The sequence below is a fragment of the Rhinopithecus roxellana genome, chromosome 5 (genome assembly GCF_007565055.1).
Source record: "Rhinopithecus roxellana isolate Shanxi Qingling chromosome 5, ASM756505v1, whole genome shotgun sequence".
NCBI lineage: Eukaryota > Metazoa > Chordata > Mammalia > Primates > Cercopithecidae > Rhinopithecus > Rhinopithecus roxellana.
In genome coordinates this window covers 105,941,967-105,956,714 of record NC_044553.1, presented here as the reverse complement: position 1 = coordinate 105,956,714, position 14,748 = coordinate 105,941,967, and the positions used below count along the sequence as shown (strand labels likewise).

At 48.4% G+C, this 14,748-nt stretch overlaps 1 protein-coding gene across 1 annotated transcript in view; it reads right to left on the bottom strand.

Annotated features, from left to right (window-relative positions):
• SLC28A1 (solute carrier family 28 member 1) overlaps nt 1–14,748 on the bottom strand; it is a 65,328-nt gene that overhangs the window by 16,901 nt on the left and 33,679 nt on the right. Inside the window, 3 exon segments of the mRNA XM_030931160.1 lie at nt 5,177–5,302; nt 8,233–8,313; nt 10,609–10,689. Of these exon segments, the coding sequence (XP_030787020.1) occupies nt 5,177–5,302; nt 8,233–8,313; nt 10,609–10,689 (288 nt within the window).

Sequence of the window (14,748 nt, the reverse complement as noted above, 5' to 3'; positions counted from 1 at the left end):
CCCAGCACTTTGGGAGGCCGAGGCGGGCGGATCACAAGGTCAGGAGATGGAGATCATCCTGGCTAACACGGAGAAACCCCGTCTCTACTAAAAATAAAAAAAATTAGCCGGGCGTGGTGGCGGGCACCTGTAGTCCCAGCTACTCAGGAGGCTGAGGCAGGAGGATGGTGTGAACCCGGGAGGCAGAGCTTGCAGTGAGCCGAGAGCACGCGCAGTGGCTCATGCCTATAATGCCAGCACTTTGGGAGGCCAAGGTGGGCAGATCACCTGAAGTCAGGAGTTCGAGGCCAGCCTGGCCAACATACTGAAACCCTGTCTCTACTAAAAATACAAAAATTATCTGGGCGTGGTGGTGCATGCCTGTAATCCCAGCTGCTTGGCAGGCTGAGGCAGGAGAATTGCTTGAACCCATGAGGTGGAGGTTATAGTGAGCCAAGATCAAGCCACTGCACTCCAGCCTGGGCGACAGAGGGAGACTCTGCCTCAAAAAAAAAAAAAAAAGAATCTGGGAGCTTGAAGGAAAGAGCAAGAGAGACCCTTCTGGGATTCAGGGGCTGAGGGCAGAGCCAAAGATACCGAGGAACTGACTGGGGAAGAAAGTTAGAGGGAGTGCAGTGCAGGGCTGGTGCAGTGACAGCCATGAGCCAGGTGGTGGCAGAAGAGAGCTGCTCTGGAGACAAGACTAGGGGCAGATCTAGAGATTGGAGGGAAGGAAGGTTTGTTAGGTGCTTTTCAAACTCTGGGCCAGCTATAGTTGTAGTCCGGGGCTTTCAAATCAGAGACTGTGAATGGAGGCTGAAGGGCACCTAGGGCTGATCCTGGCTGCCTCTGCCCATTCTGTGCAGCTGAAGGGAAGTGGGTACCCAGGCCCTATGAATGGGGAAGCCAGATTGCCCAGGGCTGGGCCTGGACTTTTGCCTGAGAAAGGGAAGGAAAAAGGGCTGAGTTTTAAGCCAGACTGTGGAAATGGGCGAGCATTCTTCCAGTGTTTAAGTTCTAAGTAATGACTAGGAAGAACACCAGGGTTATTCTTTTCGTTGGCTGAGGGAACCAGAACAAGGTTAAGACATTTAAAACCCTAAATTCTGAAAATATAATGGCATCCCCTCCCCCAATATCCTGCCATGAAGAAAAGTTTCAGGAACAAAGTTTTGGGTTTCCATTTTTGAAATATCAGATTCCTTCTCTTGGGACTCGGAAAACAATACCCAGAATGAAGGGCTCAGAAGCAGCCTCGGAAGACATTTTTCTCTCTCGTCCTCCCATCTCTCAGTCTAATTCTCCCTCAAGGCTAGCCATAAAAACTAGAATTCCGGCCGGGCGCGGTGGCTCAAGCCTGTAATCCCAGCACTTTGGGAGGCCGAGACGGGCGGATCACGAGGTCAGGAGATCGAGACCATCCTGGCTAACACAGTGAAACCCCGTCTCTACTAAAAAAATACAAAAACTAGCCGGGCGAGGTGGCGGGCGCCTGTAGTCCCAGCTACTCGGGAGGCTGAGGCGGGAGAATGGCGCAAACCCGGGAGGCGGAGCTTGCAGTGAGCTGAGATCGGGCCACTGCACTCCAGTCCGGGCGACAGAGCGAGACTCCGCCTCAAAAAAAAAAAAAAAAAAAAAAAAAAAAAAACTAGAATTCCTCTTCTCGAAGGCAGGGCATGGAGACCAGAAGCCCTTTTCCCAAAAGCCAGCCATCAAAGCCTAAAATCATTGCTCTAACTTCTCTCTGCCTTTCTGGGTGAAAACTGGCAATAAAGAAATTATCTGACGTACCTTGTCTGACTGTAGGTCATAAGACCCCCCTTCCAGAAGGAAGAAATGCATGCTCAGAGAGGCCAAGAAGAGTCTACACAGACAGGTTTTGCTGTTTTTCCTCTACTCAGTATTAGATCACACTGTGTTTGTCCAATTCTGTTTCTCCGTGGCTGTCCATACTTTGTTGAACCTGAGCACAAAATTTCCCTGTATCGTTGGGTCTTCATTCTGAAGGCTCCCATGTGTATACATTAAATAAATTTGTGTGCCTTTCTCCTGTTAATCTGCCTTTTGTGAGTTGATTTTTCCGTGAACCTTCAGAGGGTGTAAGGGAAATTTTCCCTTGGCCCCTACACTTCCAAAAACAATTGGTGGTGGGGTAGGTGGGGAGTGCACCAGCTTTAATGAGCCCTTTCTAGGCCTCAGCAAGACAGGTGCAAACGAGATGACAGTCTCTAGAATTCTAGATGGGAGGGTGCCAGGCCAGAAACCAAAGCTCCTGAGCACAAGGGGACTTCTTGAAAAGTCAAGCAATAGCCGGCCCTGCCCAGACAGCTCTGTGGGATGTAGAGCTGAGCTTCTTGGTGTGGTCCAGGCATCCAGAGTGAAGGAGAGATGGAAGGGCAGGCTGGCTGTTTTTTCACCTATCCCTCATCATCTCCAGGGACAGAGATGAGAGAGACAGGTGGAATTTGGGGCTAAAGAAGGGGACAGTATAGGTCATTCTCTGGTCACCGCACCTGCCCATCCCCCCCTTTCACACACACACAGCATCCAGAGAGCCTGGGGGTCAGGCGAAGGCATGGCAGGGTCAGTCTTCAAATCAGCACACACAGGCCACCTCACTGTCATGCAGAATGCTACCACCTTGTGTGGAGCAACGCACCCAGCGCGTAACTGTACTGCCGGGCATTTAGGCTGTCCTGTTTTCTTGCTTTTGCAAATAATGCTGAAATTTTGCATTTCTTGAACACTTGTGAGAATATCCCTATATCACAATTTTTCTAGCTGGATCAAAGGGAAAGAATATTTTTAAAGTGATTGAAGTTGGATGCAGTAGCTCATGCCTATAATCCTACTATTTTGGGAGGCTAAGGCAGGAGGATTGCTTGAGCCCAGGAGTTTAAAACCAGCCTGAGCAACATAGCAAGACCCCATCTCTACCAAAAAAAAAAAAAAAAAAAAAAGCCAGGGGTGGTGGTGCATGTATGTAGTCCCAGCTATTCAGGAGGCTGAGGTGAGAGCATTGCTTGAGTCCAGGAGTTTGAGGCTATGGTGAGCTGCGATCGCACCACTGTGCTCCAGCTTGAGTAACAGAGGGAGACTCTGTCTCAAAATATATATAAATACATGTTGGTGTCATGTGGGGAGTTAAAAAAGAAAAAATAAATATTTTTGAGTGATCTATATAATAAAAATATAATATTTTATTATATAAATAAAAATTTTGAAAGTGATATATGATAAAATAATAAAATATTATATATATAATAAAATAAATATATAATAAATAGACTGATAGTCATTCACCAAAAAGGTTACACTAAATTAAACTCTTACCATGAGTGGGTGAGTACCACATACTCTTGCCATTTGGAGGCATGTAATGGGTTGCATATCACTTAGAAGAAAGATAAGTTATTATTATTTTAATTCCTTTGAACATCAGTGAGCTCGAATATCTTTTTACAATTTATGAACTATTTTCTCCTTATCAATGATTCTCATCTTTTATTTTTTAAAAAAAGAGAAAGTATGTGAGCACTCAGGTGTATATACCTAAAAGACTGCTTACACAGAAAGATTTGGAATGACATTTTAGGTCAGTGGGTCTCAAACTGGGCGAGCATCAGAATCACCTGCGAGGCCTGTTGCAACGCAGTATGTTGGTCCCACCCCCATCATTTCTTTTCTTTTCCTTTTTTTTTTTTTTTGAGATGGAGTCTCACTCTGTCACCCAGGCTGCTGTGCAATGGTGCTAGCTCAGCTCACTGCAACCTCCGCCTCCCAGTTTCAAGTGATTCTCCTGCCTCAGCCTCCCAAGTAGCTGGGGTTACAAGCACCCATCACCATGGCCAGCTATTTTTTTTTGTATTTTTAGTAGAGATGAGATTTCGCCATGTTGGCCGGGCTGCTCTTGAACTCCTGACCTCAGGTGATCCGCCTGCCTTGGCCTCCCTCATCGTCTCTGATTCAGCAGGTCTAGGATGGGCCCAATAATTTTCATTTCTAACAAGTTCTCAGGTGCTGCTGACAATGCTGGTCCATGAACCCCACTTTGAGAATAGCTGTTCTAAGCTATTAAAAGCAGTTACCGGGCCAGGCGAGGTGGCTCATGCCTATAATCCCAGCACTTTGGGAGGCTGAGGCGGACGTATCACAAGGTCAGGAGTTTTGAGACCATCCTGGCCAACATGGTGAAACCCCATCTCTACTTAAAAAAAAAAAAAAATTAGCTGGGCGTGGTGGTGGGTGCCTGTAATCCTAGCTACTCAGGAGGCTGAGGCAGGAGAAATGCTTGAACCAGGGAGCTGGAGGTTGCAGTGAGCCGAGATTGTGCCACTGTGCTCCAACCTGGCAACAGAGCAAGACTCCATCTCAAAAAAAAAAAAAAAAATTCAAATACAAAATAAAAAAATAGAAGCAGTTACCCATGGGAAGTGGGGTTAAGAAAGAGATTTAAAAACTTTTTCCTTTGTGCAATAAGCAAGAATTTCTTTGACCATTAAGGAAATAAAATTGAGACCTTTGAAGATTTGCCTGTAAAAGCACAGGTGTGAAAGCACAGGTGTGAAAGCACAAGGTGTTTTACGAAAGTAAAGCATTATTACCAGGCATTATGTGAGGGATGCATTTGAAAATTCCCCTCTACCCACCATGCAGTAGCACTGTGATTGCTTTAAGGGCCTAATTCACACCACTGGATTTTGACCTACAAATGCTTTGTGCTGTGTAAACTGCACAGGAAATAATTTAGGAGCAGAGGCAGGACTTGGGCCCAGAGAGAGTGTGGGGAAGGGGAGGAGGGAAGGAGTAGGACGGATCTCTAGGGACAGCCCAGGTGTGAGACTGGAGAAATGAGCATGAATTTTGGAGTCAGACAGATCTGGGTTTGGGCATCTCACTTACTCTGGAGCCTCAATTTTCTCATCTGGAAAATGGGGCTATTAAAACACCTAGCATACTGCTTGGCACCTAGTATGCACTCAGTAAATGGAACACTGGGCAGCTTTGCCCCAGGTGGCCATGCGCAAAGCCCGAGCAAATGGTCCAGCCTGGCTCAGGGGAAGCCACTCCTCTTGCCAGCAGAGCAGGCCCAAGAGAGAAGATCCCAGGGCTGCTCTGGCCAGGAGCTGTGTGGGGCTCCCACAAAGATGGGTTTCAGGTCCTCAACATAGCCGAGCAGAAGGAGGGCTCTGCCTACCCCAAAGGAGATGTAGGCGCCCAGCAGGCTGCCAGCAATGGTGGCGTAACCTCCGGTCATGACAACATGGACTTCAGAGAGTGTCATGTCTCCCAAGTAGGGCCGGATCAGTAATGGAGCCTCGGTCTGCAAAGAGGAAAGATGTCAGACAAGCAGGGTGGGGGTGGTTGGGCATACGCTCCCCCTCCACAAGTCACAGTGAGTGCCTGGGAGTCCCACGGTAAGAGGCAGCAGGGTGGGGTAAAGACCAGTGTCCGTACTTGGCTGAGCCTCTCTGAACCTCAGCATTGCCCACCTCTGCAGAAGGACCCACACCCCTCCCTCCCGGCCTGACAATGCTCCCCTGTGTCAACAACCTGCCACGTGCCAGGCACCCTGCTAGGCACGTCACCTTTGTTACTCACAACTGTCTAAGATAGAAGTGGGCATCTCCATTTTCCAGGAGAGCAAAAGAGGTTCAGAGGGGTTCCAGGAATGACCCCTGCTCACGTAAATGGATGGGAAGCAGATCCTGCTGCAGGCCCAAGGTCTCCTGCAGCCACAGTGGTGACCAAAAGAAAGAAGCTGTGGCATTGGATGAGGGGTGCATTTCTGGGCATCTGGGCAGCCCGAAGCCCTTCGTTATTCACTCAGTAACTAGTTACTGAGTGCCTACTGTGTTCCAGGCACTGTTCTATAGAATACGAACATGGGGTCAACAGGATAAAGTCCCTGCCTTCATGGGGCTTATATCCTGGGAGCAGTGGAGGGTGGGAGGGGGGCTTTAGCAGGTGGTGGGAGGATATAGATAATCAACAAGGAACCAAGCAGGTAAGCAATGTCATTTTAGACAGTGACGAAAGCTATGAAGATATGTGTGAGAATGCCTACTGGTTAGCGGTGTTTAAAACTGAGTAGGCCAGGCATGGTGTCTCATGCCTGTAATCCCAGCACTTTGGGAGGCCAAAGTGGTAGAATCATCTGAGGTCAGGAGTTCCAGACCAGCCTGGCCAACATGGTGAAACCCCATCTCAACTAAAAATACTAAAATTAGCCGGGCATGGTGACACATGTCAGTAATCCCAGCTACTAGGGAGGCTTAGGCATGAAAATCACTTGAACCTGGGGGGTGGAGGTTGCAGCGAGCCAAAGATTGTGCCACTGCACTCCAGCCTGGGTGACAGAGTGAGACTCCATCTCAGACAACAAAAACAAAAAAACTGAGAAATCGGCAAAGGCCTCTCTGAGGAGGTGACATTAGGTTAGGGTTGGCTGAGACCTGAAGGAGCCAGTGACATGGTTTGATAGCACAGCATTCCAGGCAAGCGAACAGCAGAGGCCCTAAAGTAGCAAGAAGCTCTGCAAAGTCCAGAGGCCATAGCAGTCAGTATGTCTGCTGCAGATGGGCACGGGGAAGCTGCCTGAGATGGAGGCAGAGGGGGCAGGTGTGCCACAGAGGGGCTGGGAAGCCAGGATGAGGGGTGAGCTTGCTTAGGTGGGAGTGGAATGATCTGCTTTGTGTGTTTGAAGGGTCACTCGGGTGTATGAGTGAAGGACAGATAGTAGGGGCAGGGAGAAGAGGTAGGAGGAGACAGCAGTGTTCAGGTGAGAGGCGGGTGGCCCGGGCAGCGGGGGGTTGTGGATGGGCCACAGAGGCAGCGCTGTGGGAATGCTGATAGACTGGATGCCGCAGTGGGGGAATTGGAGGAGGGCAGGGCAGCTCTTCCGGCTCCAGCTGAATGATCCTGTGGAAGATGTTCCCACCTGCTGAGAGGGGAAGGGCTTCAGAGGGGCAGAGGTGATGAGGGAGGGGAGCAACAGTTCTGGTTGTTTGGATTTAGCGTCTTAATGTGAGACACCCCTTAAATCTCCAAGTGGACAGTTAAGGGGCCAGTTGACCTGTCAGTCCTGAGTTCATGGGAGGTAAGGACTGCAGAGCAGGACCTGGGAGGCATTTAGAGTATTTAAAGCCATGGGGCTAATGTGATCCTGCAGGGAGGCAGTGTGGATGGACAAGAGGAGAGGGCCCAGGCCTGTAGAGAGGTTGAAACGATATCACTGACCCCTGAAGGCTCCCCATTCCCCCTTCTTGGGGGAAATGAGGCATAGACCCCGGCATCTAGGTCAGCTTGATCAACAATTTGTCCAAAATGAACTCACCTTGGCAGCGCTTCACATCGCCCAATGTCACCCCGCCTACATATTTTCCCAGCAAAACACATGGAACACATTTGCAGCCTTTCATATAAAATAACTGCTTTACATTTTAATAGTGCTTTCCTCTTTTGCCTCATTTTGAACACCTTAAGGGACTTTTTTGACAATTTATCTGAGAGTACGTCTATCTTCATTGGCTAAAAACAAGACAAAACTAAACAAAAAACAACCAGAAAAAAAACTTTCAAATCAACACACTTACATCACAGAAAAAATGATAAAAATATTCCCCAAAGTTTCCTAAACTGTACAGTGAAATATGGCATCTTTTGACAAGAGTGTCTCTTGGTGACTCAAACATTAAGCAGATGGGCCAGGACAGGCCTTGGCAGAGTCTCCAGAGGGCCATCCTCAGGGGATCAGGCTTTCTGAAAGGGACTCAGCACCCATGGTGCTTTCAGAGTCACATTTGCTTTGAAACATACATTTTAAGAAAGAGGGAGAAAAGAAAAGACAAAATAATGCAGTGGAAAAAACTCTGACCAGAAAGAAGAAAACCTGGATTCGAAGCCATGGCTTATACGTGTGGGATCTTGGTCAAGGGGTTCCCATCCCCTGAGCCTGTTTCCTCGTGTATAAGATGAGAAACTGGACTCCATCTGTAGGAGCTGTGAGTCTTCGGGCTGATGAAGACCGCCTAGGGCTAGAGTGGTAAGAGAAGCCAGACAGAGGACATCCTCCCTGGCACGACCCAGTCATCCCCCAAACAGCGTAGCCCTGGGGCAGCAGAATTTGAGGACCCTGGGAGAAGGTTCAAACGGCTCTTCCTTGGACTGAATCAGAGCTCTGGGGATCCAGGGAAGCTGCCCTCTTTGGGGAAGCTGCTGATGAGCATGAGGGTAGGAGGCTGCCATACCCACCTGGCTCACAAAGATGTTTCCAGCCACGCTCAGGGTCTCAGTGGCTGTGGTATCCATGGTGACTTGCATCAGCCAGGCAATCTAGAAGGAAGCAGAGTGTTCTTTGTTGGAGGACATCAGCAAACCCCAGAGTCAAAGGGGGCTGGAGTGAAAGATCTGACACACTTTCCTCCCAACTCCCAGCCCAGTGTAGGACCCCCTCATCTACATTTTCCCAAAAGGTCAATTCATAATCTTCTTCCACACCTTCATTGATAGGGGCTTACCCCTTCCCAAGGCCACCCATTTCGCCATAGGAATGCAGAAAGGATTTCCTGGCCAAATATATTTGAGAATTGCGAATGGCACACACACACAACACCCCTTAGAAATTACCAGTACACATTAGCTTAGTAACGCCTCTGAGAAGTCCTGCCTTAAGCTTGTTTAAATTTATGTAGCATAATGTCTAGCCTAGTTTCCCTAAATTATTTGACCATGGGATCAGGCTACCTTTACCTAGTAACATTTACTAACATGCTGTGGAACTAGAGTTTTGTGGAAAAGATTTTGGGAAACACTGTGTTAGAAAGCGTTTTTCTTTTCTTTTCTTTTTCTTTTTTTCTTTTTTCTTTTCTTTTTTTTTTTTTTTTGAGACAGAGCCTTGTTCTGTTGCCCAGGCTGGAGTGCGGTGGCACAATCTCAGCTCACTGCAACTTCTGCCTCCCAGGTTCAAGCAACTCTCCTGCCTCAGCCTCCTGAGTAGTTGGGACTACAGGCACCCACCAGCATACCCAGCTAATTTTTGTATTTTTAGTAGAGACGAAGTTTCACCACGTTGGCCAGACTGGTCTCGAACTCCTGACTTCAGGTGATCCATCTGCCTTGGCCTCCCAAAGTGCTGGGATTACAGGTGTGAGCCACCACGCCCAATTAGAAAGTTCTTCTTTTTAATCAAGATGAAATCTGCTTCCCTGGAATTCTATCCACTGCTGGTGCCTCTCAGGCTGCCCTTTCTCTAATCTCTCTTCTGTAAGTATTCAGAGACAGCTATCCTCTCCTAACTTCCTCTTCTCCAGGCAACTCGTTCCTTATTCCTTCAACCATTTTGTAGAGGGTATGGTTTCAAGCCCTTTCATTCTCCTGCTTCTAGTTCAGTTTGTCATAGCCTCTTGGTTGAACACAGTCTCCAGGTCTGGGGAGAATCACCGCCTTTATGCTATGCTGTGTGGGCTCTTAACACAACTGCGATGGTTTAAATAACCCCACCTAAACTCATGTTGAAATTTGATTGCCAGAGAAAAATATATATGCATTTGATTGCCATCATAACAATGTTGAGAGGCATGACCTTGAGGAGGTGATTAGGTCATGAAGGCTCTGCCCTCATGAATGGATTAATGCTGTTATTGCAGGAGTAGTCTGGTTATCATGGGAGTGAACTCGATAAAGGGGATAAGTTTGGCCCTGCTCTCTCTGTGTCTTGTGTGCTCACTTCTGCCTTCTGCCCTTCTACCATGTTATGACACAGCAAGAAGGCCCTTACCAGATGTCAGTGCCATGCTCTTGGCCTTCCCAGCCTCCAGAACCATGAGCCAAATAAATATCTTTTCTTTATAAATTACCCAGTCTGTGATATTCTGTTACAGCAACAGAAAATGCACAAAGACAAAACCACAGGTTGTTTTTACCTTTCTGGCAGCCATCTGATGTTGCTGATTTATTCTGAGCTCAATCAACTAAAACCTTGGAATCTTTTGCCAGGTCCAATGCTATCTGTTGCTGTCCAATGCTATCTCCTACATCCTGGTTTTGTGCAGCAGATTTTACGAACATAAGCACAGGATCTGACATTTATACCAGCTGAGTCTGGCCAACATGGCCCACTGCTACAGTCTCTCAATATCTTTTCAGTATAAATTATTTTTCTTCCACTACACCTTTTCAATTCAGCCTCAAAACTGCAACCTTTCCTCCAGGAAAGACCACTTTAGACTTTGGTGCTATTTCTCCTTAGTGTCATGACAGGAGACCTTAGGAAAGGATATTTGGTCAGTGCTAGATTCTGTGAGGCTGAAGATCCTGGAAGCAGGGGATACAGGGAAGATATGGACTTCAGAAGCAAGGGATTCTAGGAAGCTGTGAACTCTAAGAGTAGGGGATTCTGGGAAAGTATGGGCCTCAGAAGCAAGGGATTCCAGAAAGGTGTGGAACTTGGGAGCTGGGGATTTTGGGAAGGTGGAGGCTCTGGGAGCAGGGAATTCTGGAAGGGTGTGGGCTTGGGGAGCAGTGTATTTGGGGAGGTTTGGGCTCTGGGAGCAAGGCATTCTGGGAGAGTGTGAACCCTGTGAGCTGGTGACTCTAGGAGAGCCCAGGTCATGGGCACTGGGAACTTACCTTCAGGATCACCCACTGCATGAGGCCCACGTGGTAGAGAACCGATATGACACAGCTGAAGAAGACAATGATGGGCAGAACCTGCCGGGAAGGAGAGCATAGGACCACAGGCTAGAGGCAGGCAGGCTGCAGGGTGCCAGGCAGGGTCCAGGAAACCCCAGACAGCCCACTCCATCCCAGGCCTTGCCACTCAGATGCCTGACAGGATCTGGGAAGATGCTCTGAGATCAGTGCATGAAGTCCCAGGTGTTCCACATGCAGGGCCTCTTTGGAGGCAGTCTTGTCCTCTCGGCTCCCCTCTAAATAGTGACCAGCCACCAGACCATCCCCTCTCTCCTCAGCACAGGTAGGCCTGTGCTATGGTAGGGTGGGGCCTGAGTGCACCACTTTTATCTCCTGCTTCTTTGTCTCTAAAATGGGAGTAAAATGCCCACATCTGAGGGTCATTGTGAGGGTGGCATTGTGTACCCTTCTCCATGAGCTCAATCCTTGGCCTCAGATGCTGGCCTTAACCTCCCTCTCATGCTTTGGGCCTGAATGAGGGGACCCTCACCATTTTGGTACTCCACTTCCGCTCAGCACCAATAAGCTCAGAATTAGGCTTACCCCGGACCTGAGCCAGCATCTCCTCCCATCACCCCATTTCCTATTATTAGTACCAGGCTGAACACTCCTCTTCCTTCACTCCAAGCTCACCCATTCTCCCTTCAGAATTTCTCACACCCATTCCCTCCTTTCCAGGCCCATGGAAAAGGAGGTTGCTTTTCTGCACCCTAGTCTTTCTTTACTGTAGTCTGATGTTTAATAACAAACTGGCAAAAAACAGAGAGGTCTTTTAGTGGAAGACTAGTTTCATCACCTAGGATACAGACATACACCAGTGCACTAAAGGTCAGGAAACAAGAATGCAGAAGCTCTCTATGGGCAGCTGTGGACTGATTTCCAAGATATGTTGTTAAATGAAAAAAAGAGAAGGTGTACCACAAGAGTGAATGCTATGCTGTTATGTGGGTTTAAAAAGGGGGTCGGGGGTAGCCATGCATGGTGGCATGTGTCTATAGTCCCATCTACTCAGGAGGCTGAGGCAAGAGGATTGCTTGAGCCCGGGAGTTCAAGGCCAGGCTGGGCAACATAGTAAGGTCCCCTTCCTCTCCAAAAATATGTGTGTGAGGGGCATTGTGTGTGATCTTATATGGGTGTAGGAATCATTAGAAGGATGTGCAAGAGGCCAGCAACAGCAGGTGCCTTGGGGAGGGAACTGGGTGCCTTGGGGGCCAGGGATGAGAGGAAGGTTTCTTTTTTACTTTATACCATTTTGTGTTGGAATGTTTGCTCTATTCTGTGTCCTGTGTTCCCAACAGTTTAAAATAGTCGTGTAGAACTGGTAATAGCATGGGAGCATTCTTATGCTATAATGTTAAGTGGGAAAATTGGAATATTAAAATTATAGAAAGAAGCGCTCCCAAATAGTCAAAGAACTTGCCCTATATGCTGGGGCTATGTAAATGTTGTTTTCTTTTTTCTTTATTTCTGAATTTCTCATCTGTTTCTACAATTTTTTTTTTTTTTTTTTTTTTTTTTTAGACAGAGTCTCACTCTGTTGCCCAGGCTGGAGTATAGTGGCACGATCTTGGCTCATTGCAGCCTCCATCTCCTGGGTTCAAGTGATTCTCCTGCCTCAGCCTCCCAAGTAACTGGGATTACAGGTGCTTGCTGTCACACCCAGCTAATTTTTGTATTTTTAGTAGAGACAAGGTTTCACCATGTTGGCCCAGGCTGGTCTCGAACTCCTGACCTCAAGTGATCTGCCCACCTCATTCTCCCAAAGTGCTGAGATTACAGGTGTGAGCCACCGCATTCAGCTGTTCCTATAATTTTCAATAATAGGTGGACATTTCTCAAGGGAGGGAGCATAGGCAGGAGAGGTTTGTGGGAAGATCAGTTTGGTTTTGAACTTTGAATCTGAGATGCCTCTGGAATATCAAGTGGGCAGCTGGATAAAGGATTGGGAGCTGAGAGGGGAGATCTGGGCCAGGCCTTGGCATGGGGCTCTTTCATAAGAAATACAGGTTGGCCCAGCATAGTGGTTCATGCCTTTAATTCCAGCACTTTAGGAATTAAAGGTGGATTGCTTGAGCTCGGGAGTTTGAGGCCAGACTAGGAAACAAAGCAAGGCCCCCATCTCTATACATACAAATTTTTTTTAAATAACTGGGCATGGTGGCGCACGCATGTGGTTCCAACTGCTCTGGAGGCTGAAGCGGGAGGATCACTGGATTCCAGGAGTTCGAGGTTGCAGTGAGTCATGATCATGGCACTGCACTACAGCCCAGTCAACAGATTGAGACCCCATCTCTTAAAATAAAATTTTAAAAAAATTTAAAAAAGGCCAGGCACGGTGGCTCACACCTGTAATCCCAGTACTTTGGGAGGCTGAGATGGGTGGATCATTTGAGGTCAAGCGTTCAAGACCAGGTTGGCCAACACAGTGAAACCCCGTCTCTACTAAAAATACAAAAAAATAAACCAGGCATAGTGGCAGGCACCTATAATCCCAGCTACTAGGGAGGCCGAGGCACAAGAATTGCTTGAACCCGGGAGGCAGAGGTTGCAGTAAGCCGAGATCATCCCACTGCACCCCAGCCTGGGGTGACAGAGTGAGACCCTGTCTAAAAAAAAAAACAAACAAGAAAAAAAAATTAGAAGAGGAACAACGACAGGTAGAGATGGCTGGTGGATACAATTCACTGTGGAAATCACCCTGAGTGAGAAGCGCAGGGGCTAAGGACAGGGCCCTGTGGTCAGTGTGTCACTGAAGGGTGACAGGGAAGGAGGAGCCTGTGAAGGAGACAAAGAAATAGCCAAGGGCTGGAGGATGGCCAGGAGAGAGGTGGGATGGAAACCGAGGGGCAGCTTTTCCAGAGCAGATAGTCACTAGCAGTTGTGTCAGGGGCATCAGAGAACTCTGGAAAGGTAAGGACTGAGCTAGACCCCTGGGACTTAGCAACTTGGAGGTGCCCATGATCTAGGTGAGAGCAGTGTCAGAGGAAGTCAGAGAAGTGTGGGGACTGAGGCTGATGGCAGTGAGCCAAGGTGGAAGTGGGACATAAAGAAGGAGAGAGCACAAGAATGGACAGCCCTTGCAAGAAGCAGCACTGTGCTCACTGCCGGAGACTAGTGAGGGGCCCAGAAAGGGCTGCTTTTATTTTTTAAGGAGGGAGAGTTTTGAGCAACCAAATTTAGGCTCTAGTTCAAAGTGAACTGAGATTACAGAATGGACCCTGAAGAGAATGGAGACTCTGCCCCGGGCAGCTGGGAAGCAAGCTCTGCTGAGGCCCTTTCTTTCTCCTGTCCCTTCCCAGACCAATGCTGCAGGTGGTATCTGCACTTGCTCTGCTGTCATCTGTCACCAACTTCACTGTGGTGGGGAAGTCATCTGACAGAGAACACCAGAACTGGCTCAAGAAACCCTTTTCCTGCCCTGTGACTCCTCCTCCCCCCTGGGTCTAGAAACACCTCCAGCACGGGTATGATGACATCATTCCACCACTCCTGGGACTGAGATGCACAGAGGGTCACGTACTGTCTAGACTGCTTGTCCAGTGGATCCTGAGAGAGACTGCCAGGCAGCTGGCAGGCCTGCAGGGATGGGCCCACACCAGGAAGGAGAGTGCCTGGGGCATCAGGACCCCACTGCAGCACTGGGACTTTCTCCTGCCAGCAATCAAAAGATTTTCTATCTGTGAGATGGAGATTTATGGTGGAAGAGAAGCTATGTTTTGGATTAAGTGGGGACTGTCTAGGGAGGGGAGGGGAATAAGAGAGAAAAGAGGCGGCCCCGATTTTCTAAGGTAGGATAGAAAACTAAATAAGGCCCCTGTGGCCAATATCGTCTTACAGCCAGGAAACACCTCTGGGGCCTGCAGGATGTGACATGGCAGAAGAACAGGCAGCAGCTCAAGGCAGTGCTGCTGTGGAAAGGGGAGGCAAGTGCCGTTAAATTCCACTGTATGCCAACCACGAGGGCCTGCCCTGGGTCAGGTCCCTCATATGTGGAGACTCATCAATCCTCATGGCATCTGTGGTGGATATAACTGTCCCCACTTCACAAATGGGCACACAGAGGCTGTGAGATCTTGG